The sequence below is a fragment of the Zingiber officinale genome, chromosome 2A (genome assembly GCF_018446385.1).
Source record: "Zingiber officinale cultivar Zhangliang chromosome 2A, Zo_v1.1, whole genome shotgun sequence".
Taxonomy (NCBI): Eukaryota; Viridiplantae; Streptophyta; class Magnoliopsida; order Zingiberales; family Zingiberaceae; genus Zingiber; species Zingiber officinale.
This window is the reverse complement of record NC_055988.1, coordinates 144687177-144710373: the sequence shown is the minus strand read 5'-3', so window position 1 is coordinate 144710373 and position 23197 is coordinate 144687177. Positions and strand designations below refer to the sequence as shown.

Genomic DNA, 23197 nt, shown 5'->3' with positions numbered 1-23197 from the left:
GACAAGGTCAAGCGAGGTGTCCAAGTCAATCGAGTAGATTGAGTATGGACGAGCGTACCAAGTATGGTCGACTGGACTGAGTATGGTCGAGCAGATTGCACAAGCTTATGAGACAAGCAAGCCATGCATTTCCCAACTGAGTAAAGCTAGTCCTCTGACCACAAAGAAAGTTAAGCAGTAGCTGATTTTGTTGACCAGGCTCCACGTCCGGTCAGATGGAGACAACTGATGATGGTCAAGAAGCAAGGAAAATGACGAGCCAACAGATCCGATGGACACCGCCGAGCGGGGGTAGCTCGGCCGAGCGAACTCCGGTCGGCCGCGCGTGGCCCCACCAAATATCTTATATTCTTTTGGAAGTTCATGCCGGTAATAGGAGGATATGTCCAACAGGCAAATCATACTTTATAAGCTTTCAGATTGTCACATCAGAGGATTGCATGACTACATAAGAAATGGTGTCAGAGACACTTTTTCAACTTGTCTTTTCCTGAGACATCTATGAAAATGTCCTTACACTTTGAGATGCATGCACGAACACTACAGTGCCACTATAAAAGGGGGGTTCTCATCTATAGGAGGAGGTATACGCAACTTCGTTTTCTACCCACTTTATCTACAATTCTTCGTTCTTTGAGATCATCGGAGATTGACTTGAGCATCAGAGGACCAACGCCGGGAACCCCTTCCTGACCGACATTGGTGCTTTTGTGTTGCAAGGCTCGTAGAGTCTTCGCTGCATCAACTTTGGAGCACAATCCCCAACTTACTATCTTTACTGTTTTTGGACAGGATCAACTATATATTAAGAGGGTATAACATCCTCCTAAATGACTAATAATTTTGGGATGGAAAAGGTTCCACCCTAATTCAATAGGATATCAAAGTTAGACCCACTAAGTGATGATATTGAAACTAGCTTCTCCCTGCTCATTAGCTTCACATGGACAAGGATACTGGTTTCATATGTTTTTATCTATATGCCCTTGTAGATGATTAGCCATTTTGCAATGAAATGTCCTATACCCAAATTCAACACTGATCCAGACATAAATGGTGATGGAATGTTAAATTCCTGCCCTTCTTGAACAATGGAAAGTTAAACTCCTCCACCACAATGTCCAAATGCGATACCTTCGTACAGTAAACAAGAATAGAGGAACCAAAGAGATAAGGAATCGATACCACTCCATTCATAGCTTCAATGTCAGGCAGAGCGAGGTGTATCAAAGGAGGTGGCGGAGGTGCGTTTGGGAACAGGAAGAGAGGGCGGAGACACCGTCGCAGGCGGGGCGGAGGCAAGCGGCGGAGGTCATTTTTGCAGGCTAAACCGAAGCGCCGGCAGAGAATTGTATTCTTATCCTCTCTGTACCGTTGGCGGATAACGGCCTTTCGTTTAATGTCAGCCATCCATCAGAACCACGCGCGAATCGTAAAGAAGCCGAATTAAAATAAACGAATCACAGCATCCGGAATCTCTTTTTAAAAAAAAATCCCTGCAATTTTACTATTTATCATTTCACCTATATACTAAAATACCCCTATAATTCTATTATTGTCATTTAACCCCCTATACTTTTATAAATTCAACCAGATCAGATGAGCACTCACCATTGCAAGAGATAAAACATGGAACCGCCATTCCTTATTGGTAAAACATCACACACAGTTTGCAACATACCGAAATGTTTATTCGATGACAGACATTGAAAAGCTAAAATTCTAGGGTTTCTTTTGCAAATTTAGATCTCCCTCACACTACTACTCGAGCAGCTGCAAGCCTTGCAATGGGCACCCTGCAAAAGGAGTTGACAAAGATGAGCTTGAGTAGAATTATGCCAATGCATTTTGATAAGTCGACATAACTTGGCTAAAAAATTTGTGTGCCGGGTGGCATAGAGCAAGAATTCAGATCGACAAGAACATTGACGACGAAGAGTACCTGAACGGAGAACAGGAGACATAGTTGAAGCCAACTTGCGCAAAGAAAGCAACTGAGGAGGGTTCTCCACCATGTTCACCACACACTCCTATCTGCATAGAGACCGATCGACATTATAATTCATTTTGCATCTTCACAAAGTACATATTTGATGGATCTCACCTCCAAATCAGGCCTAGATTTTCGACCTCGTTCCACTGCAACCTTAATGAGCTCACCTACCCCTTTCTGATCAAGAACCTATATCCGTATATGAAAATTTTTTATTGAAACAAACAACTTCATCAAATTCAAAAACTTATCACTTGAATCTATTTATCCAGTTCGAGGCTGTAGAGGCTGATTCACTAATGAAATTATCAAAAACCACATTCTAGCAGAAGAAACTTGCCTCAAAGGGATCATTTTGCAGGATGCCTTTCAATAAGTAGATAGGAAGAAACTTCCCGACATCATCTCTGCTGTAGCCGAATGTCATTTGTGTGAGGTCATTGGTTCCGAATGAGAAGAACTCTGCTTGTTCAGCTATCTACCAACATCATATTCGATATAGTATGAATAAGCAATCAAAAGTTTCATAGTTGACGATAAGCAGATTAGCCACCCAAAAGACATTCGAGTACACATTTTACCTCATCAGCAATAAGGGCAGCCCTCGGAACCTCAATCATAGTTCCGACCTTATAGCTTATTGAGGTTCCCATCTCAGAGAAAACTTTCTGCGCTGTCTTCCGTATCAGATCAGTTTGGTGCTTCAGCTCCTGACAATCAATGACTCAGGTAAAAATGCTCACTATAATTTACAGGAAAGTTATGATAAAAAGTTGCAGAACATGAGTTTTTGTCTCTGAATCAAGCAAGGTATGGGGGAAAAATATTACTTAGGAGGAGTAATCAAAAGACAGATTCAAACCTGAGGTGTGCCAATCAGAGGAACCATAATTTCTGGAAACACTTTGATACCCTGATTGCTCATAATAATAGCAGCTTCAAATATAGCTCGTGCTTGCATTTCAGTCAACTCTGGGTATGATATGCCGAGCCTAAAAGAGATAACACTTACTCTTCACACAAAACCATAAGCCAAAACTTCACAAGCACACAAAATTATAATAGTATTACCCTATGAGTAAATATCAAGGTAAACTAGAAATAAACAAAGAAGTGATCAAATATTGTTTTTCAAATATAGAAATAGAAATTAAGAATAATCAGATAGGCGATATCTAAGTCAAGAGACAAAAAAAGAAGGGAAGATTCTAAAAACTAGAAAGATACTGTAACCATATTGGTTTGCACACTACCATTAGACAATCAAAGCATAAAGTTCAACCTGCAACCTCGGAAACCAAGCATGGGATTAACTTCAGAGAGCTTCTCCACTGTTGAAAGTACTTGCTCTTCTTTTGTGCCAGTATCTAAAGCAAGTTGACTAACAATATCCCCCAGGTTACCCTCTGGGAGAAACTCATGAAGTGGTGGATCTAGCAACCGGATAATCACAGGAAGCCCTGCAAATCAATAGCAACGATAAGAGCTAAGGTAAGGCAACAATCCCTTTTACATCTACTTCTAAGGATTAAAGAGTTGGTCGGAAAATTCAGACAATGAAGAGTGAATCAGACACCCAAAATTCTCAAAGGATCGATAAACTAACTAATAATGCATTGGCTTGTTAGACCCACCAAAAACCCATGATTTCAACTTCTGTTTAATTTTGCACATAAAAATTAAAAAACAAAGGAATTCAAAGTAGAAGTTATGCTGAGTAGATATTGTGTCGACCCAGATGAATGCCATTTATTTTACCTGTGCAAACACAAGTATGGTGGTACCAGTTGAGACAAGCCTATCTCAACGAGTTTCATCTAGTCGATTAAGGCAAAGATTTTCTTGTCATAATTCATCCTTTTTTATTTTATTGCCAATTATGAGGAGAAGATGAAACACTATATAAAATAGAGCAGAAAAATAGGAAAAGCACCAAATGAAGTACCAACAATAACAAAGAGGGATGTTGCTGGAGTCGAATAAATGAATCTGTATATGCTATTGCATGTGTTTGTTTCATTTCGAGTTGTGCTAGTGCAAGTGCAACTCTAAGTGTTAAACTAAGGCATATTTATACACATATAGAAAAACTAATTTCAATACTAGATGTTAGAGCATTATGTAATGTGAGTCATATCGAATTATGAGGTTATTTTATACTAGGATGCTACAAGAGTCAATTCCTTTTATTGCACAATAAGATGGCAATGTTTTTGGTAGAAGATACAATTAATAGTTGATATACCTGCTATATTTTTAACATGTTGCTAAAAAAAATTAATTTAATTGATTTTCTAATTCCTATAATAATTGGAGCTAAAGAAGCTGAGTAAAAACATTCATAGAACTAAAAGTCATTTAAATTGATTTCAGCACACTTTAAAAGTATACCATATGTCGATGCAAACATTATATCAAAACTGCATTAATATAATGTTTTTAATATAATGTTTGTATCAACATATGGTATACTTTTAGGCATAATAGAATAAAGATAGAATATATGAAATTAAGTTTAGCAATATTAAACGTAATGAGATAATTGTTAAGATAGGAGATGTCAAGTTTCTTGGAACTGAGAGCTTTAAATATTTAGGATCATTTTTGCAAAACAATAGAGGGATTGAGAGAGATGTCTTACATAGAATACAAGCAGAATGGTCGAAATGGAGGAGAGCGTCGGGTGTTTTATGTGATTGTAAAGTACTTCTAAAGCTTAAAGGAAAAGTCTACAAAACCATAGTTAAACCTGCTATATTATATGGAGCTGAATGTTGGGGTATGACTCGAGTACACGAGTAAAATACGAGAATTGTAGAGATGAAGATGTTAAGGTAGATGTGCGAACATACGAGGTGGGCAGAATAAGAAATGAGAGCATTAGAGAGAAAGTCGAAGTTGCATCTATTGACGGAAGCTCTAAGAGACACACTTAAGATGGTACGGACATGTACTTAGACTACAAATAAATGTTCCAGTTAGATGTTATGAAACTATGACAAACACGCACATCAAACAAGGAAGAGCAAGACCAAAAAAAGACTTGATTAGCAACAATAAAACTAGATAAAATTTATTTAAGTATTGATAAAGATATAGTAGCAGATATAGTCCAATGACATAAAAGGATCCATATAGTCAACCGCACCTAGTGGGATAAGGTTTGGTTGTTGTTGTTGTTCGATCAGATTGATACTTTAAACCTAGTTTCCAACAAAGTTGAAAATGAACTTTTTTTTAATGAAAACCTACCATCCATGGCATGAAATATTCCTTGGAAGTCTGATCGCTGATAGGGCAAGAGGAGATCTAAGGCCCGATGCCTTTGCTCACTATTTGGTGCCACTATCATTTGTCTAACAACCTTTATCCTTTCATCTGAAGAAAAAAACTGAGGAACAATGGATGTTAAATATGAATAAAAGGAAAATTAAAAAAGTAAACATAATTAGTGAGAATATTTCAAGGTTTAGTGTTGCATTCAAGTTTCAACTTTGTAAATACTGTACCAAACACAATAGCATTAGCTTGGATCTTCTAATTTACAAGTAAATCCTAAAAAATTGATGAAATTTCAAATTGGAGAATCACAACTAAAGATGAACTGCCTCTAAAAATGAGTGAACATATTAACAAACCATGTGTTCTGTCCTACAAAGTCCAATCCCTTCTGCACCATTTTTTCTTGCTATTCGTGCATCGTCAGGTGTATCCACATTTGCCATGACCTAAAAGGATGGCCATTTTGTTGAATATCAATAATTTTTTTGGAATAATAGAAAAAGATGAAATAAATGTTGGATGGTTCTAAAGAAAGTATTTCTATCCTGATTAATATATGCAACCTATCGATCTGTTGAACCTAAATTCTTATGGGTATTAAGTGAATGTGAGGTGCACTATCTGTAATTAATAAGAAAATCATTAACTATTACTTCAATATAATACCTTGAGTTTCCTTATCTCATCGACCCATGACATGAAGGTTTCCAAGTCGCCACTTAAAGCTGGTGGTGTAAGTGCTTGCTTTCCTAAAATTACTTCACCTGTTGATCCATTGAGTGATATCCAGTCACCTTCATGTATCGTTTTGTCTCCAATCAGCACCACCTAAAATTAAAGCAAACTCAACAATTAAATGCTATTTGTGAAGAACACAGAAATAAGTTATCACCATGAGTGTTAATGAAGTTTAACCATGGCAATCAGCAAAAAAACAAATTGGTCATTAACTAGTTGCTACGATGTGTATCGTGATTCCATGAAATGTTACTTTTCCTATAGTGACAAAAATGACTTTGAAACTTCAGCACACCTTATTTGCTTCTATAATAGTTAAATCAGAGCAGCCAGACACACAGCATTTCCCCCACCCACGTGCTACAACAGCTGCATGGGAAGTCATGCCACCTCTCGCAGTTAGAATTCCTTCAGCTGAGTGCATACCGCCAACATCCTCTGGGCTTGTCTCTGTTCTTACCTTTAAATGTTGAAAAGATTGTCATTCGTAATTAGTGAATTGCAAGTTAAACTAATTTATAGCATAGTAAATAACATAATAATTAAATGCATAATCAACAACTTTATGAATATAAAACATATTGATGGAGTCAACTACTTAAACATGCCCTTTCTCACCAAAAACATAATTTTTTCTAAAACAATGTACCATAATTTATCAATTTCTTTTTTATTGAGTGCTATTTTATATTTTGTAGGGAAGGTAATACAAAGGGGTAAACCATTCTATAGGATGAAAAGAAGAAACTTGAATAAACGTTATCAAACAAGATTTGGAGATGTTCCTAACAAATGTCAAATGAAACAACCACCTAATGCAAAAGTTGAATTAATAATTTATAGAAATAATATTGCAACTGACCAAAATAACGGTCAGGCCTTGACCGTGCCATTTTTCGGCATCATCAGCAGTGAAGACAACCTGACCAACTGCAGCTCCTGGTGATGCAGGCAAGCCTCTTGCAATCACTTTATCCTTGTACATGGATGGATCTTCAAACTAAACAAAAGAATTTAGTAAAATAAACCCAACATCTTGCACATTTTCTCTTCGGAGATTTCAAATAAAAAATGGGAATATATTTTGTTGTTTTGGTTGCCATAGTACTTACTATACAGATCAAAGTTATGCCACTAAAAATGCTTACTGCATAGTAAAGCTTACATACCACTTTTAAAACAAAAGATTTTGTGCACAACCAGTTAAATTGCATTGAAGTCTTTAATATAGACCACAAGTATCTATGATGAGAATTCTTAGCGTATGGTTATTTTAGAAACCACTTTTAGTTGATCCATTGATCTTCATCATCTGGTAGAATAATATGCGAAAGGAGACTAGTACAAGAATGATTGGGATCATTAGAAAATATATACTAGTCGTTTCACATTTGGCATTTGAAATGTTGGTCTGATCATGGACAAATCAAAACAATATACCTGTGGATGAAGAAGCTGGTCCAAGTGAATTGGCTCCACCATCTTAATAACAGTACGGGTATCGACAAGGCCTTCTTTGACCATGTCAACTGCAATCTTTACTGCACCTCTGCCAGTGCGCTTTCCAGTTCTACACTGCAACATCCAAAGCCTCTTTTCCTGTACAGTGAACTCAATATCCTGCAGCAACATAGCAAAACATATTCCACTAGGTGACATCCATTAATCAATTTTAAGGATGAAACTTCATGCGGTTTAAGAGAGACCTCAAAGAAAGAATCTAACCATCATATCTTTATAATGACGCTCTAGGATTTCACAATTCTTCACAAGTTCATTATAAGCTTCGGGCATGCATTTCTTCATAGTATCCAGGTCCTGCGGAGTTCTGATTCCAGCAACTACATCCTCACCCTATAAAGAAAATTTAAACTAAATTGTGAAAAACAGTGCAGATGCATGTTGACAATGAATTCAGAAACTATCACAAAAAAAGTACTGTTGAACAAGAAAGATATAAACATGAAACAGAAATGTAATTCACAATATATCAATGAGAGATCATCTATATCCGAGAATGTTCCTAGAGTAATTGACACTTGTCAACCGAATCATGCTCAAAGATCATTAACCTTTTCTATAAGAATACACTTAATATGGTGTATCAATTGATTGTTTGGTAACAAATGAACAGTGGAATTTAACACCAAATGAGAAGTAGAGATCATGATGCAAGTCTCCCAACGTTTCTCAAAGGGATGAGATGGAAAGGAGAAAAATATAGAGATATGTGAAACACCTGGGCATTGATGAGGAACTCCCCGTAAAGCTTCTTCTCACCCGTGCTTGGATTCCTAGTGAAGAGCACTCCAGTTCCTGAGGTGTCCCCCATATTCCCAAACACCATACATTGCACATTCACTGCAGTTCCCTTCAACCCTTTGATTCGATTGATGCTTCTGTACTTCTTTGCTCTCGGACAGTTCCATGAGTCAAAGACAGCAACCACGGCCAGATACAACTGCCTTTTTTGATCTGGAAGCAATGCAGCGGTCAATTAATTTGGAGGTGTTTAAATTTATGTCTAGCAATGAGCAACTAAAAAAGAACTTAAGGAAGCTGAAATTCAAAGAATGATCTAGGGCATCTTGCCATAGAAGGCTAATTTATGTGATTAAGGATTCACGGGAGAAAATTTACCTGTAGGAAACTGCTCCCTTTTGGATTCAAGGTACACATTCTTGTACTGAGCAACCAATTCTTGGAGGTCAGTTGCAGTAAGGTCGGTGTCTGTCTTGATTCCTTTTGCCATCTTTAGAGCTTCAAGTTTTTCTTCAAACAGAGAGTGCGGGATTCCCATAACCTTCAAAAACCATTGCAGTATTTATCAGTCTTGTTTTAGTCTGAAAGATATATATCATGCAATTATTACTGGTCAATTAAAGATTAAAATGAATCTTATATTGTTCAACTTTAAAATGCATTATCCATATTCAAACCAGGATGCTCCATGCCTATTGGCCCAACATGAACATTTAACATATACTGTCTTTCAAGGAAGAATTAATCAGCTAAAATAATAGAGCACAGAAGAAAAAAACACCAGCATGAATTGGAGAAATATTCGGCACTAATGCCTACCACATTTCCGAACATGTCCAAGAATCGACGATATGAGTCGTAAGCAAACCTCTCCCCGCTCTTCATCGCCAGCCCAACCACCACCTCGTCATTGAGTCCCAAGTTGAGCACTGTGTCCATCATCCCCGGCATCGACACCTACACACAAGTATTGCATATATGTGTCAAACAGGATCGTAATTGAATCCATTTGGTGGCTAATTCTCTCTCTCCCTCTCTCTCTCTCTATTCTGTATTGAAGGAGATATCAAAGTTATTTGCCTCTGGCATGGACAACATACCGCAGCGCCAGAGCGAACGGAGAGGAGGAGCGACCTTGAAGGATCGCCGAGACGTGCTCCCATGTTCTCCTCCACCTTCCCAAGAGCTTCCAGTATCTCCTCCCAGAGGCCGTTCGGGAGATGCTTCCCACCCTCCTCGTTATACTCCCGGCAGGCCTCCGTCGACACCGTGAATCCTGGCGGCACCGACAGTCCAATCCTAGACATCTCCGCCAAGTTCGCACCTTTCCCACCCAGCTACACGTTATGCAGCTAAAAAGTCAGTAAAAAATGTTCGATCGGACATTGCGTCGAACATGTCGCGCGCGCTTACCAAGTTCTTCATGCTCTTGTCGCCTTCGCTCCTCCCCTTGCCAAAGGCGAACACCCTCTGCGAACACCGACCAGCAGGAGCCATTTCTCGAGTTTGAAACTAGACTTGGCCGATGAATTCCACTGGCACAGCATTGCATTGCTCAAGAAGGAGCTCTCTACTTATACTCGCATGGATTTTGGCGGCGAAGGCTACGAGGTGGATGAGACAGAGACGCCACCGTGGATTTCACCGGCTCAACGGATCCCCCAAATGGCTCGCACTGCTTGCCTGCGACAACTCTGTCCTGTTTAAACTAACGCTGCGGTGAGCAGGCGGAGAAGGGAAGGATGGCGTTCATGCCGTTTCGGTGCGGCGGCATGCACGTCGACGTGTGGCGCGAGAGGGAGAGGCAGCGGCCTGTGACCCACCCAACTGCTGCTGGGCCCCATCATGACGTTGATGAGGACCCCACCTGGTCGTATATAGAATACGGGAGCGAGGTTAGCGCTGGTAGTTACAAAAATTCATATTACCCTTTAATTTATTTTTTTTATTAAAATACATCTGTATATAATTTTAATTATCAGAAAATTGAAAGAGTCTTTTTTTATTTATAATGTTAAAAAAAATATAGTCTTAGGAAAAAAATCCTATTATCCTATAATTAATTGAACATTATTTATCATTTTTTACATAATAATAAATTATAAGAAACATTAAATGTAATCATTTTTCACTATAAATTGACCATATAAAAAAATATCGTTTTGATTTTCTGCCTTTTAATTTTATTATTTTATGAATCTATATACATTATTTTCAGTGTGCATTTGGATTGTGTGGGACATTATTTGCGTAAGTTTAACTACAGTGTTTTAATATATTGGTATTGTGATTTAAAACAACATGACTATACACATTCCTTGTAATTATATTAAACATTACTGAATTTCTCTATCTACCCAGTAATTATCACATGTATAAAAAAAATCTTCTTCTTTAATTTAAAATTTAAAATTTAAAATTTAAAATTTAAAATTTAAAATTTAAAATCAGTATATCTTTTATTCTTTTATCCCTCTATAATGTTTCTTTATAATTTCTCAAATTATATTATTTTTGACAAATAAAAGTACTATTAAATTCATAACAAAAATCTATCTATAAATTTATTTTGAATTGCAATAGGCTTACCCATTATCTTTACTTTTATTAAAATTTTAATCTATTATCATGCATGTTATTGAGATAAGAAATTAACTTAGCAAAAGATAAAGTTATCATGTTAGTAGCTTTTTAGAGACGACCTCGTTCAATCTAAAAAGAGTAAATTATAAGAGTTTATTCAATTTTACCCAAATGAACTTCCTAGATAGGAACAGATAATTAAAAATAGTATTTGCATAGGCTAAGAATCAGACCATGCCTCTCAGATGGCAAATTTTATCTTAGTACCAACTTGATTTTATTAGAGCAATCAATGTGATCTTATATTTTGATATTTAGGTAAAAGTTTAAGTTAAGTTATTATGGTATTTAATATGCGTTTATCAATATATATATGATGCAGGTATAACAAAGTAAAGTCTAAGTGGAGGTTTGATGGTGTAAATCTAAATGTGTAGTTTTGGCAACATAAGTCCAAGCGTGTAGTCACGACAACTGATGCGACGATAAGGAGGAGTCCACCTGGCACGGGTCAATGGTCACAGTAAAAGTCAAAGTTAAAACGGTCAACATCAAGACTCAGAGGCTCAACCGTGTCGCCCGAGCGAGAGGGGGCTATATAGGCCGATCGGATAAACCGTTGTCCGGTCGATCGTCTGGATGAAACAGTGTTTGGTCAGCCCGATCTGCAGGAGAGCGGGTCAAGCGGCCTGTAGATCGGGCCACCCATCCAACTCGAGGTATGTCGTTGACAGTGTAATGAACCGATATAATAAAAGAGGAAAAGATGGATACTTAATAAGGGGAAGAGAAAACAAAAGAGAATACTCCATCTATCATTGAATGTGGAGAAGCCAAGACAAAGATGTCTTCTGTCTGAAATTAATATCATTAAACAGAGGCATATGAAGGGTCACTAAAACAGGTATAAAAGAGTATACTAGGTATGAAGAAAGGCAAGAATTCATCTCTGTCCCTAATATTTTCAATTCCTCTTCTTCTGTCTCTAACTTGAGCGTCGGAGGGCCAACGTCAGGGACTCCTTCCCTGGTTTGGTTTGTTTTATATATAAAAGTGAGGTCTTCATCTAGTCAGCGAGACTACCACATCCCCGGCTTTCCAGCTTCAGACCTTCGAACAAGAACATTTTGGCGCCGTCTGTGGGAACGTAGTCTGCATCCGAACGAGAAGATGGAAGACGCTGGATGACTCACAACAATGACGCTAATGCAAGAGGATTGTACTAATACAGACTCGAGTGACGAAGATATTGGAGCAATAGTAACAACAGGCGCTGGTCGATCGCAAGCGCATGAGCCTACAGCCTCCGCGGCAGGTCGCCAAGCTGAGCAAGGGGACAGAATGGAACAACTTTCCATTTGGGACCCGAACAAGAGATTGATCGGGACCTATGGGAAAGCACCTCATGCGCCGATCCCCTTACACCGAGCACCATTATGGACTTCAGCAGAAGAAAAAGCCCAAGCGGATAAGGACTGAGGATCTTCCTCGGATGAGGCACCCGCTTAAGAAACAAGGAAAAGGAAGGCACCCAGAGAGGATAATTCGCCCAAGCAGGTCAATCAGTAGTTTTCAGAGGGGATTCTAAATGACCCTCTGCCGAAACATTATACCCCACTGACGATCAGGGAATATAATGGCGTGACCGACCCCGATGACCACTTGGCCAAGTTTGATAACGTGGCCACACTTCATCAGTACACGGATGGGGTGAAATGTCGAGACTTCCTCACCACGTTATCTGGATCGGTGCAACGCTGGTTCAAGCGGTTGCAGACAAACTCGATCCACAACTTCAAGGACTTCCGAGCGGCCTTCCTGCATTACTTTGCTAGCAGTCACCGCCATCATAAGACAAGTGTAAATCTATTCTCACTGAAGCAGGGGCCCCGAGAAGCGTTAAGGGCCTATATTCAGCGCTTCAATCAGGTGGCGATGGACATCTCGGCAGTCTCCTTGGACGTGTTGGTGAACGGCTTCACCCAAGGGCTCATCGAAGAAGGAGAGTTCTTCCGGTCGCTCATTCGAAGGCCTCTAAGGGACTTTGACTATCTACAAAAGAAGGCCAACGAATACATCAACGTGGAAGAAGCCCAGGCGACAAGGAAGAAGGAGACGCATGCCGAGCCCGCAGGAGTACCTGAACGGCGTCAACAGAGCAGCCATCAACCTCCCAAGGGGCCTCGATCAGGAGGAGCCCCGCCACACGAGCCCAGGACACATGTCGTACAACATGTGGTGGCCGCTCATCCAAAGGCTGCAAAAGACAAGGTGTGGGCGCCGATGTTCTGCTCCTTCCACCAGTCGGCAATGCACAACACCCGGGACTGCTATGACCTGGCAGCCAGCAGGTCAGCCCTGTGGAGATATCGTCGTCGATCAACATCACCTGATCGACGACAAAGGCGCCGATCAATCGTCCGAAGGGAGGGAGAAGGACAACGTTCGAACCACGCCATCATTAGCCTTAGTATCGGAACATTCGAAGTATCGTTCGAGGCTTCGCCAAGCGGAATGAACCGTCGGTACGGGAGGAAGAGAACCAGAGTAACGTCGTTCCGAGGGAGATAGGTATGATCACAGGAGAGTCGATCGGCGGAGATTCTAACTGAGAAAGGAAGTTGCTTGCTCAATGACTCGAGATACATATTGTTGGCTGCAACAAGGAAAAAAGCTGAAGAACTCGAAATCATCTTCGGCCCCAAAGACTTGGAGGAAATAGAAATCCCTCACGACGATGCACTGATCATCTGAGCGATAATTGCCAATTATACAATCCATCAAACTTTTGTTGATACTAGGAGCTCGGTAAGCATCATATACAAAAAGGCATTCGATCAGTTGCAAATCAACCTAAGCAAACTATTGCCATTGGCAACCCCGCTCTATGGTTTCACAGGCAATGAATTGTTACCGATCGGTCAGACAAAAATATCCATTTCACTTGGTGAGAAGCCCCTGAAGAGGACAATGACGACAAACTTCATTTTGGTAGACGCATCGTCAGCATACAACGTTATATTAAGCCAACCGACCCTAAACGAGTTCCGAGCGGTGGTGTCCACCTACTGCTAGAAGATTAAGTTCCCGATGGATGACAAGGTAGGAGAAGTCAAAGGTAACCAATTGACCACTCGACGATGTTACATCGAGATTGTCAGATCAGAAGCAAGGACCGCTCGGAAAAACCCACACCTGGAGGTAAACACCATCATTGAGAAGCCCCCTGCGATGGTTTATGAAGAAAAAAAAGAAGTCTAGATTCACTCGAACCGGTCAGATGCGACAACCTTTATTGCCGCGGAGAGTGAGAAAAAGGCGAAGCTGTCCACCTCCCTCAGGTGGAATCTTGATGAGCGTCGCCTAACATGAGCTTCATATCCGATGTGAAGCAGAGGAAAAGGGACTTCAGCGCAGAGTATAACGTGATCATTTGGGAAGAAATAGAGAAATTACTAGAGGTCGACCACATCCGGGAAGTCCAGTTCCTGAGTTGGCTCATTAATGTCGTGTTGGTCTCCAAGCTAGGCAACAAATGGCGGGTGTGCATCGACTTTCGCGACTTGCATAAGGCATGCCCGAAGGATTTCTATCCACTACTCCGAATAGACTAGATGGTGGACTTTACGATAAGCTGCGAGCTGATATGCATGCTCGACGTATATTAAGGCTACCACCAAGTGTCACTCGCCAAAGAAGATCAAGAAAAAGTGAGCTTTATCATGGCTGATAGAACGTTCTGCTACAAGTCATGTCATTCAGACTAAAGAACGCTGGTGCCACCTACCAAAGGCTCATGAACAAGGTATTTCAGAAGCAGATCAGCCACAACTTGGAGGTATGCGTCGATGATATGTTAATAAAGTCTGTCTAAGCTGCTAATCTGTGTGCAGATATTGAAGAGACATGTCGAACCTTGAGGACATATGGGATGAAGTTAAACCCGAGCAAATGTCTGTTCGGCGCTAAGAGTGGATGCTTCCTCAGATATATCATCACCGAACGAGGTATCAAGGTAAATCCGAGCAAGGTAAAGGCGCTGCAAGACATGCCTCTGCCACATAGCATAAAGGAGGCTCAACGACTGACCGGGCGGATTACAACATTGTTCATATTCATATCCAAATCATCCGACCGGAGCCTACCATTCTTCAAGGTGCTGCATCGAGTGATAAAATTTCAGTAGGACGCGGAGTGCGATCGGGCGTTGGAAGAGCTCAAGGAGTATCTTAACTCCTTGCCTATGTTAACTAAGCCGAGCACCGAGGAGCCGCTTTGGATCTATTTGTCGTCCATCGAGTATGCGGTCGGCTCGACATTAGTCAAGCAGAATGACTATGAATAGCAACCCGTGTATTTTTTAAGACATATATTGAAAGATGCTGAATCTCGCTACACTGGTTTGGAAAAATTAGCTTACGCTTTGGTACTTGCCGCTCGGAGACTCCGCCCGTACTTCCTCGCTTATCCGATCATCGATATGACCAACAGTATCCTGGGAAGAGTCCTCCTCAATCCAGAGGTGTCTGGGCAGCTAATCAAATGGACAACTGAACTAAGTGAGTTTGATATTCAATATCAACCCCGAACGACGATTAAAGCTCAAGCCTTGGCTGATTTTGTTATAGAGGTCCAGAACGCCGAGCCGACAATAACTTGGAGAATATATGTCGATGGTTCATCCACTCGACAAAGGCAGCGAGATCGACATTCTGCTCATTTCACCACGGGAAGACTGGATGCAACTTTCCATTCGACTAGATTATCGAGCCACCAACAACGAAGTCGAGTATGAAGTCTTGATAGTCGGCTTACAGACAGCGCGGCATGTCAAAGCCACAAAAGCCTTCACTCACTCAGACTCTCAGTTGGTCGCCTAATAGCTATCATGGATGTTCGAGATTAGCATATCCTTACTCAAGTTATATGCAGAAGCTTTTGAGAAGCTGAAGATAAATTTTCAAAAGGTCACTATACAGAAGATCCCCCAATCGGACAATCAAGAAGCATATGAACTAGCTAAGTTAGCTAGCTCATTATCACCAGTTGTGATCATCCAGCTGATCGAACAGGTCTCATTGGTGGCACACATCAATCGGATGGAGGGAGTGGTCTTCTCGAGCGATTGGAGAACCTCACTGATTGAATTCATCCGATCGGGTAGCACGTCGGCCGACCGAGAGGTAGTGTGACTATTAAAGAAGAGGGTCAGAGGTTCACTTTGGTCGGAGATCAGCTATATAAGAGAGTCTTCTCCAAACCCCTGCTCAAGTGCGTTGGACTAGAGGACGTAGAGTACATCCTGTAGGAAGTGCACCAAGGCTCCTATAGGAGCCATCTAGATGGTCGTTCGTTGGCTCGAAAGATTCTCTTGGTTGGATATTTTTGGCCAACTCTCTAAGAGGATGTCGCTTGTACAGTAACCACATGCTTGTCTTGCCAAAGGTATCACAACATCTCGCACCAACCAATCGAGGATATGAAGACATCCACGGTGTCTTGCCCATTCTACCAATGGGAAATGGGCATCGTGGGACCGTTTCCCATAGCGACCGATCAATGGAGGTTCCTGCTCGTCGCGGTGGACTATTTCTCAAAGTGGGTAGAGACCGAGCCACTAGTAAGGATAAGTGAGCAAATGGTCATCAAATTCATCTGCAAAACATCTTGTGTCAGTTCGACATCCCCCACCAACTCGTCTCAGATAACAGGAGGCTCAAGGAGTGGTGTGAAGGTTATGGCATCTAGCAAGCCTTCACTCAGTAGCCTTTGGCCAGGTGGAAGAGATCGGGAGATCCTTAGAGGATTATGATCTCAGCTCGACCACGCAGGAGGTAGCTGGGTCGACGAGCTTCTGAGTGTCTTATGGACACTTCGTACGACTCCAAAAGAAGTGACCTGCGTAACACCATTCCAGCTGATGTATGGAGGAGAAGTAGTGGTCCCCATGGAGGTTGGAGTAGAATCCGATCGGATGCAACTCTACGACGAGGGAAATACTAAGTGGAGGTTAATGGAGCTCGACTTGGTGGATGAATGGCGGGATAAAGCCGTTGTCCGGCTAATGACATACCAACAGCGGATGAGGCAAAACTACAATTGTAAAATATCGAAAAATAGAGAATAATAATAAGGGAATTTTCTGGAATTTTTTGAAATTTTTCGGGAATTTTTCGGAGCTCGTATGGACGAGTTAACGGGGATAAAAATGGGGTCCAGAAAAGCCTGTTTAGGCTACCCTATTTTAAAGAGGAAAAGTTTTATTTCTCCTTTTCTTTTATTCCTTTTCTTTTCCTCTTATTCCCTTGCCCTAACCCATGCGACGCCATCTCCTCCTTTGCTTAACCGGCGCCACAAGCGACGGTTCTTCTTTTCCCTTCCTCTCTGATCGACGCCGGCCAAGTGTCTGATTCCGCGTCTCTTCCTCTCTTCCAGCAGAGCAGCGCCGATTTTCCCTTTCCCTCGCGCCGCCCCGATTGCTACGGCCAACACCGGTCGCTAGCCGCTGGTTTCCTCTTCGCTTCTTCGCGCCACCACCCGAAGCATACCTCGGCGCTTACCGATCATCGGCCATCGAGGGTTTGAGCTCTTCCCCCTGCCCTAGTTGGATTCACCCATCTTCCCTTCTCTCCCGTGCAACCAACCCAAGCTTCTCTGCCCTAGATGCTGTCAGCATTGTCGCAGCTCTTGCATATGGTTCCAGTGCCTGCAATTGGGGGCTAATCGATCGCCGACCATCCTCACCAGGCTGCTGCCGTCGAACAGAGCAACGTCGACCGCTAGATCTCTCCGGTGTGCCCTGGATTGGGTCTATAGCAGCCGAATGCCCCACTGATCGATCCACTACTACCTACTGCAGTCACCTCCCGATGCCTAGTGCCCTCTGCCCTAGTTCACCACCGCAGACGCATTTGGATTCCATCTGAGGGAAATCAGTGGACTCAGTTAGGGTTTTTTGGCTGCTAGATTTGAGGGATAGCTGGATTGTCTTTTTCTCTAGCAGTGGTTCAGCAGCTGAGACATTCAAATTTAGGTAAGGTTTATAGTCATTTGAATTCTATTATTTCGTTAGGGATGTTTGTGGAGTTATTTGGCCGACCATTGTTGATCCTATTACAGTTTTTCTGGTAGCAGTTTCTCCTAGCTCCAGCCATTGTTTACCAATAGCAGGTTTTCTTCGGGTGTGAGCCTATAAAGGAGCATCCAAATTTGGGAAGTTGGTCTGAGACGAGCATCTTGACATCGGATTGGACCGGATACGATCCTCTTATCGGAGGCGGGTACCTTGACTTATCTTTTTGATATGTCTTGTTGATATGTTTAGTAGGTCATAACTTTTAGTAATAATTATGTTCGTCATTGTTTCGGTATGTCACTTTTGGATACCTGTTACATGCTTGTTTGCTCATCTGTTATGCATTTTATGTTAGTACCCACATGATTATATATATATGCTCAGAGGGGTAGTGACATACCATGCTTGCTATGTTCAGGACCTAGGTTTTTGATATCCTATCTGACCTGTGTACTTTAGATCTTCGTATTTGACCATCGATATTATGGTACTCATTTTATATATATGGATATGGTTATGCTGATCAGTTGGTGGCTATGCTTAGTGTCATGCATCATGATTGCATGATGCACGATTGTCGGCTCCACTATGGTTGAGCACATCGCCAGTTACATGTACTGCACACACCACCACTCATGGGTTAGTGGTATATCAGACAGGTGTGTGGCGGTTCTGCTATTTGGTTCCGTTGGTCTGAGGACTCAGCGTGGTAGCCGGCAGACAGTTCCGCTCTGTTTGGCTCCGCTGGCATTTAGTGTAGCAGCGTAGTAGCCGACAGACGGTGGACTCTGTTTGGCTCCGTTGGTCAGGTGACTCAGCGTGGTAGCCAGTAGAGATACCTCCCCGTCATCGTGTACCGGGAGATGAGAGCATTGAGCTCCCCCATTTATGATTTGGGGTCAGAGGACAGGAGTACTTCGACAGCATCCCGTCCACTCAGTCACTCATCAGGTATAGTGATGGTAGAGTGCACGGTTGTCACAGCCCTACCCACTCGGTCTCACCATTGTGTGTGAGATGACTGACTGACGTTAGGGGTGACCAGGACGCATCATTGGCATCATACGCATTTATGCATTTACTGCTTGTGTTTGCTGCACTTATATGCTGCATTTGGATGGATGCATATGTTTGACATGCATACAGGATTTATGACACTTCCGGTCTGACGACCTGATTATTCTGATAGGTGACCCTGGTGAGTACAGTACTATTCAGCCTTTTTCTATTATGCATTACCTTCTTTTGATCAGGAGGTTGTACTCCATAGTTATTACTATTTGTTATAGTTTACTATACATGTCAACTAGGTATCTGCTGAGTTGTTGAACTCACCCCCGTGGACACTATCTTTTTCAGGTACTAGGTCATTTATGGAGACGCTTGGAGTATCCTGGCTGCCGATCCCCACATCACATCAGAAGACATGTCTATGCTTTTGTGTATTTTTACTTCGGTATTTATAATTGGTGTAATTAGTGTGGTATTCCGATTTTGTTTCTGGAGTTGTTATATTGTTGTGTTGTGTAAGCCTAGTCGGCTAGCAGTTTTAGTTTTGGGTTGTATGTGTTGTCCTTTTCCGCTGTGTTTGTGATTTTTAGTACAGCTGAGTAGGCTGTTAAATATATATATAACTGCATGGTTGTTTATTTTTGTTCCAGCCGAGTGGGCTGATGATACAAACTGCGTGGTTGTGTGTATATTCCAGCCGCCTGTGGCTGATGTATATTATGCCTATAGAAATGTTTCAGATTGTCACCCGTACAGGGGAGGTGCTGCCGAAATTTTTTCGGACAGGGATTTCCTCGGGGCGTGACAATTTAAGTGGTATCAGAGCAGGTATACGATACTTGCTATGTGTTCTGGATTTTCGAGATTTATCTGATACCAATTTATTTGGTATCAGAGATCGGCTTACAAGTCTTATTTTCCCGGTGTTTCAGATTTTGTGTTTTGGTCTTCTCGATGTGACTTTTCGAGTTTTGGGACCTGGCAGCAGCAGGACATCTCCAAGCTATAGGAGGTATGTTGGTAAACTGTTATCCTACTATTTAGTTAGTGTATGCATTGTTGACTGTGATAGTTATAACACTTTGTACCTGGTATCTGTCTGATGTTGTAGCCATATTACATGTGAGGGGTTAGCCACTGACGATGATCGACCTTAATAGAGATTGAGGGATTACAGTTTCTGGTGATTTTTCATATCATACACTAGTAGTTTTAGTTTCTGTTATTACTAGTTGGTTAGCGGATTGAGATACATACCAGCCTCTGCTATTATTAGTTGGGTAATGGATAGTATCTATATCTTTATGTTGACCTAGCCAGTTGTATACCATTTTATTTTAATAAATTTCATCAGTAAATATTTATTTACTCATGTTAGATCGGTCAGTAGAAGATTGATTACGTTTGTCGACTTGGGTAGTCATAGATCGATATACCTTTATGATTGTGGAGGGTCATTTGTGGGTTATTTGTGCTTATTTATGTATCTATAGCACATTTAAGTACATGACTTGTACTGACGTGGAAATGACTGAAATAATAGTATATCGTTGTCGGCTCGACCAGTTTTAGAGGACTGATGTATCCTATTTCATGAAGATTTTGACCATGGACTGTATATACCTGGTTGGATGACTTAGAAGGTGCATTGGGGTTTGTGACCCCGTTGATGTAAGAAAGTGTAGAGCTAATTGCTTAACACTTATGAGATACAATCGTTACTAGTGTATAACTTGGAGAATACATTTGGGTTTATGATGTTAAAATTTTCCCCATTAGATATAGTCTTAGTAGGGTACGACATTGACTTGCAATGTTATACCATGGCGTGTATATCTCTTTTGTTCGCTACTAGTTCCATTGAACCTAGAGCAGGGTTGTTACTGGATGATTAGGCTACTTTATTTTGGGCTATCTATGATTGATGTATTCCTGCTTGATACATTTGCAGGATTTTTGTTTAGGTATACCCGTAACCCATGAGTGTTGGTAGCATAGGGTTGGTCTCTTTGATTGAGCTAGTATGCTGATTTTGCATGTTTAGGTTGCATGTATACTATGATTGTTATGTGTTGTAGGAATCCTGTGGTTGACTGTCCATTTGCAGGTAGTATATGTATACATGTTCTGTTATGGTTTGTAGGTTCCTGGTGGATCATAGCTATGTAGTTCGGTGTATATATCTGAATGTATTATGGAAAGTATCTTTTCAATTTAATCTATGTTGTGGGATGTGCACATGAGTTTAGGTATTTTTCTTGATGTATCTGGTCGATTTAATAAGAGATGTGCTATGTGCAGATATGTTCGGTGTAAGATTCGAGGTATTTTGTGGATTATATTTGATTTATGGATACACTTGGGTTTATTAGACTCTATTGGAAGTATTAAGTGATTATACTCAATTGGTATGTGTTGTGAGTATTATTGGAGGTGTATTGACGATTATACTTATGTTGATATATGCACACGGTTTCGGTATGCATTGTTGGAGGTATTACGATGATTTATACCTATGTTGTGAGTATCTTTGGTGTGTACTAATTGGAGGATTATGTCGATCATACATATGTTGTGTATACATATGTGCCAGGTGTATTGTTGGTAGCAACATGATGATTCTACTTATGTTGAATGCAGGATGTGGAGTGTCTGCATTAGGTTATTTGTTGGATTACCCTGTCAACTAAGTTTCTTATCAGTGGGTGACTCACTACGATGTGGATAGAGTTGACGATGAGATTGATTTGATTACTGGATTGTGATACCCTAGGCTACCCACAGTGATCTGTGGTAGAGCGACCCCATGTAGTCTCTGGCTAGATAGTTAGGTGCCTTGGGCACTTAGGTTTGTTTGTGGTAGAGCGTAGCTCCCACATATCTTGGGTTGTTACACATATTGCGGATTGCTTGTAGCGGAGCATTGCTCCCATATTTATTGTAGATACATATTTCAGATTATTTGTGGTTGAGCGTTGCTCCCACATATGGAGGATTTCTTGTGGTAGAGCGTTGCTCCCACATATGTGGTATTTCGTGTGATGGAGCGTTGCTCTCACACTGGAGGATTTATTCTTAGATGATTTATATTGTTGGTGATCAGATTTTCGACTTTTTATCGGAGATCTTATGGTTAGAAATATCTGTGATACAGACATTTTGTGTTTTGATTTTACCATTAGGGTTTGGGAAGCCTTAGATGTTTTCAGAGACTTGATGATTTTGGTATTCCCAGAATATTTGGATCGATTTCCATTGTCTTTGTTGACGATGTTGTGATCTATTTCGGATCCACAGTGAGTCACGCACATCATCTTTGCATAGTTCTAGGGATGTTTCGATGGAAACGTCTAGATGTGAAGATCAATAGTGCGTATTTTTGGTTGTCTTCTGTGAGATGTATGAGACACACGGTCACCAGTAGGAGTATACCGTGGTTCCACAGGAGATCGAGGTTGTTACCGTTGAGAGTAGACGGAGTCTATAGAAGAGGCTCGCGACTTCCTTTGTCTGGCTTGATATTTCCGGAGATACGTTGATGGTTTCTCTCGGATTGCCATGCCACTGACACGCCTGAATAGGAAAGGCGTAAAGTTTGGTCCGAGGACTACGGGACCAGCTTCCAGGAGTTGATGAGGAGATTAGTGTCGGTTCCAGTTTTGGGTTTTTCACTTCTGGAGAGAACGGATTTGTACTCTACACCAACGCATCTCTTCAGGGTATGGGTGCTGTTCAGATGCAGCACGGTAGAGTATTCTCATATGCTTCTCGATAGTTGAAGGAGCATAAGAAGAAATACCAGTTCGTGATCTGGAGCTAGTCGTCATTATTTGTGCCTTGAAGATTTGATGACATTATTTATATGAAGTTACATTTGAGATTCTCATTGACCATAAGAGTCTCAAGTATCTATTTAATTAGAAGGAACTTAATCTCCGACAGAGGAGATGGATGAAGTTCCTGAAGGCTATGTCTGGACCTTTAGCTATCACCCGAGGAAAAGCTAATGTGGTTGCCGATGCATTCAGCAGGAAGTCTAGAGGGACTTTGGCTTGCCACCAAGTTTCAGTTACAGACTTGGTTCAGGGTTTCTCTTAGTTAGACCTTGAGGAGCAGGGACAGACAGAGCAGGGTATTCTGGTTACCATGGTTGCTCAGTCGTCGATCAGGACGAGGATCCGAGAGGCCAGGCTGGTGATCAACATTTGCAAAATATAGGCAGTCAAATAGCTTCCGGCAGCAGACCGAGTTCA

General features: G+C 41.3%; 1 protein-coding gene across 1 annotated transcript; it reads right to left on the bottom strand.

The window, feature by feature from the left end:
* Positions 1 to 1625: 1625 nt before the first annotated feature.
* On the bottom strand, positions 1626 to 10116 carry LOC122042514 (pyruvate, phosphate dikinase, chloroplastic-like). The gene is made up of 19 exons (XM_042602663.1): positions 9689 to 10116; positions 9376 to 9612; positions 9095 to 9232; positions 8654 to 8816; positions 8253 to 8488; positions 7739 to 7867; positions 7454 to 7633; positions 6876 to 7013; positions 6309 to 6473; positions 5942 to 6103; positions 5632 to 5721; positions 5246 to 5384; positions 3276 to 3453; positions 2856 to 2985; positions 2575 to 2703; positions 2334 to 2471; positions 2105 to 2182; positions 1943 to 2034; positions 1626 to 1796 (listed from the first exon to the last, which is right to left on the bottom strand). Exons 1-19 carry the CDS (start codon positions 9770 to 9772, stop codon positions 1754 to 1756), a joined length of 2649 nt encoding a protein of 882 aa, XP_042458597.1. The 5' UTR covers positions 9773 to 10116; the 3' UTR covers positions 1626 to 1753.
* Positions 10117 to 23197: the final 13081 nt, after the last annotated feature.

What these genes read in the sequence shown, in the direction of transcription:
- LOC122042514 (XM_042602663.1), bottom strand. Translation starts at nt 9,772, where the DNA reads ATGGCTCCTGCTGGTCGGTGTTCGCAGAGGGTGTTCGCCTTTGGCAAG. An exon ending in AAGGCCTGACCGTTATTTTG is followed by an intron (nt 6,474 to 6,875) that starts GTCAGTTGCAAT and finishes CAACATTTAAAG; the next exon opens with GTAAGAACAGAGACAAGCCC. An exon ending in CTCTGATTGGCACACCTCAG is followed by an intron (nt 2,704 to 2,855) that starts GTTTGAATCTGT and finishes ATTGATTGTCAG; the next exon opens with GAGCTGAAGCACCAAACTGA.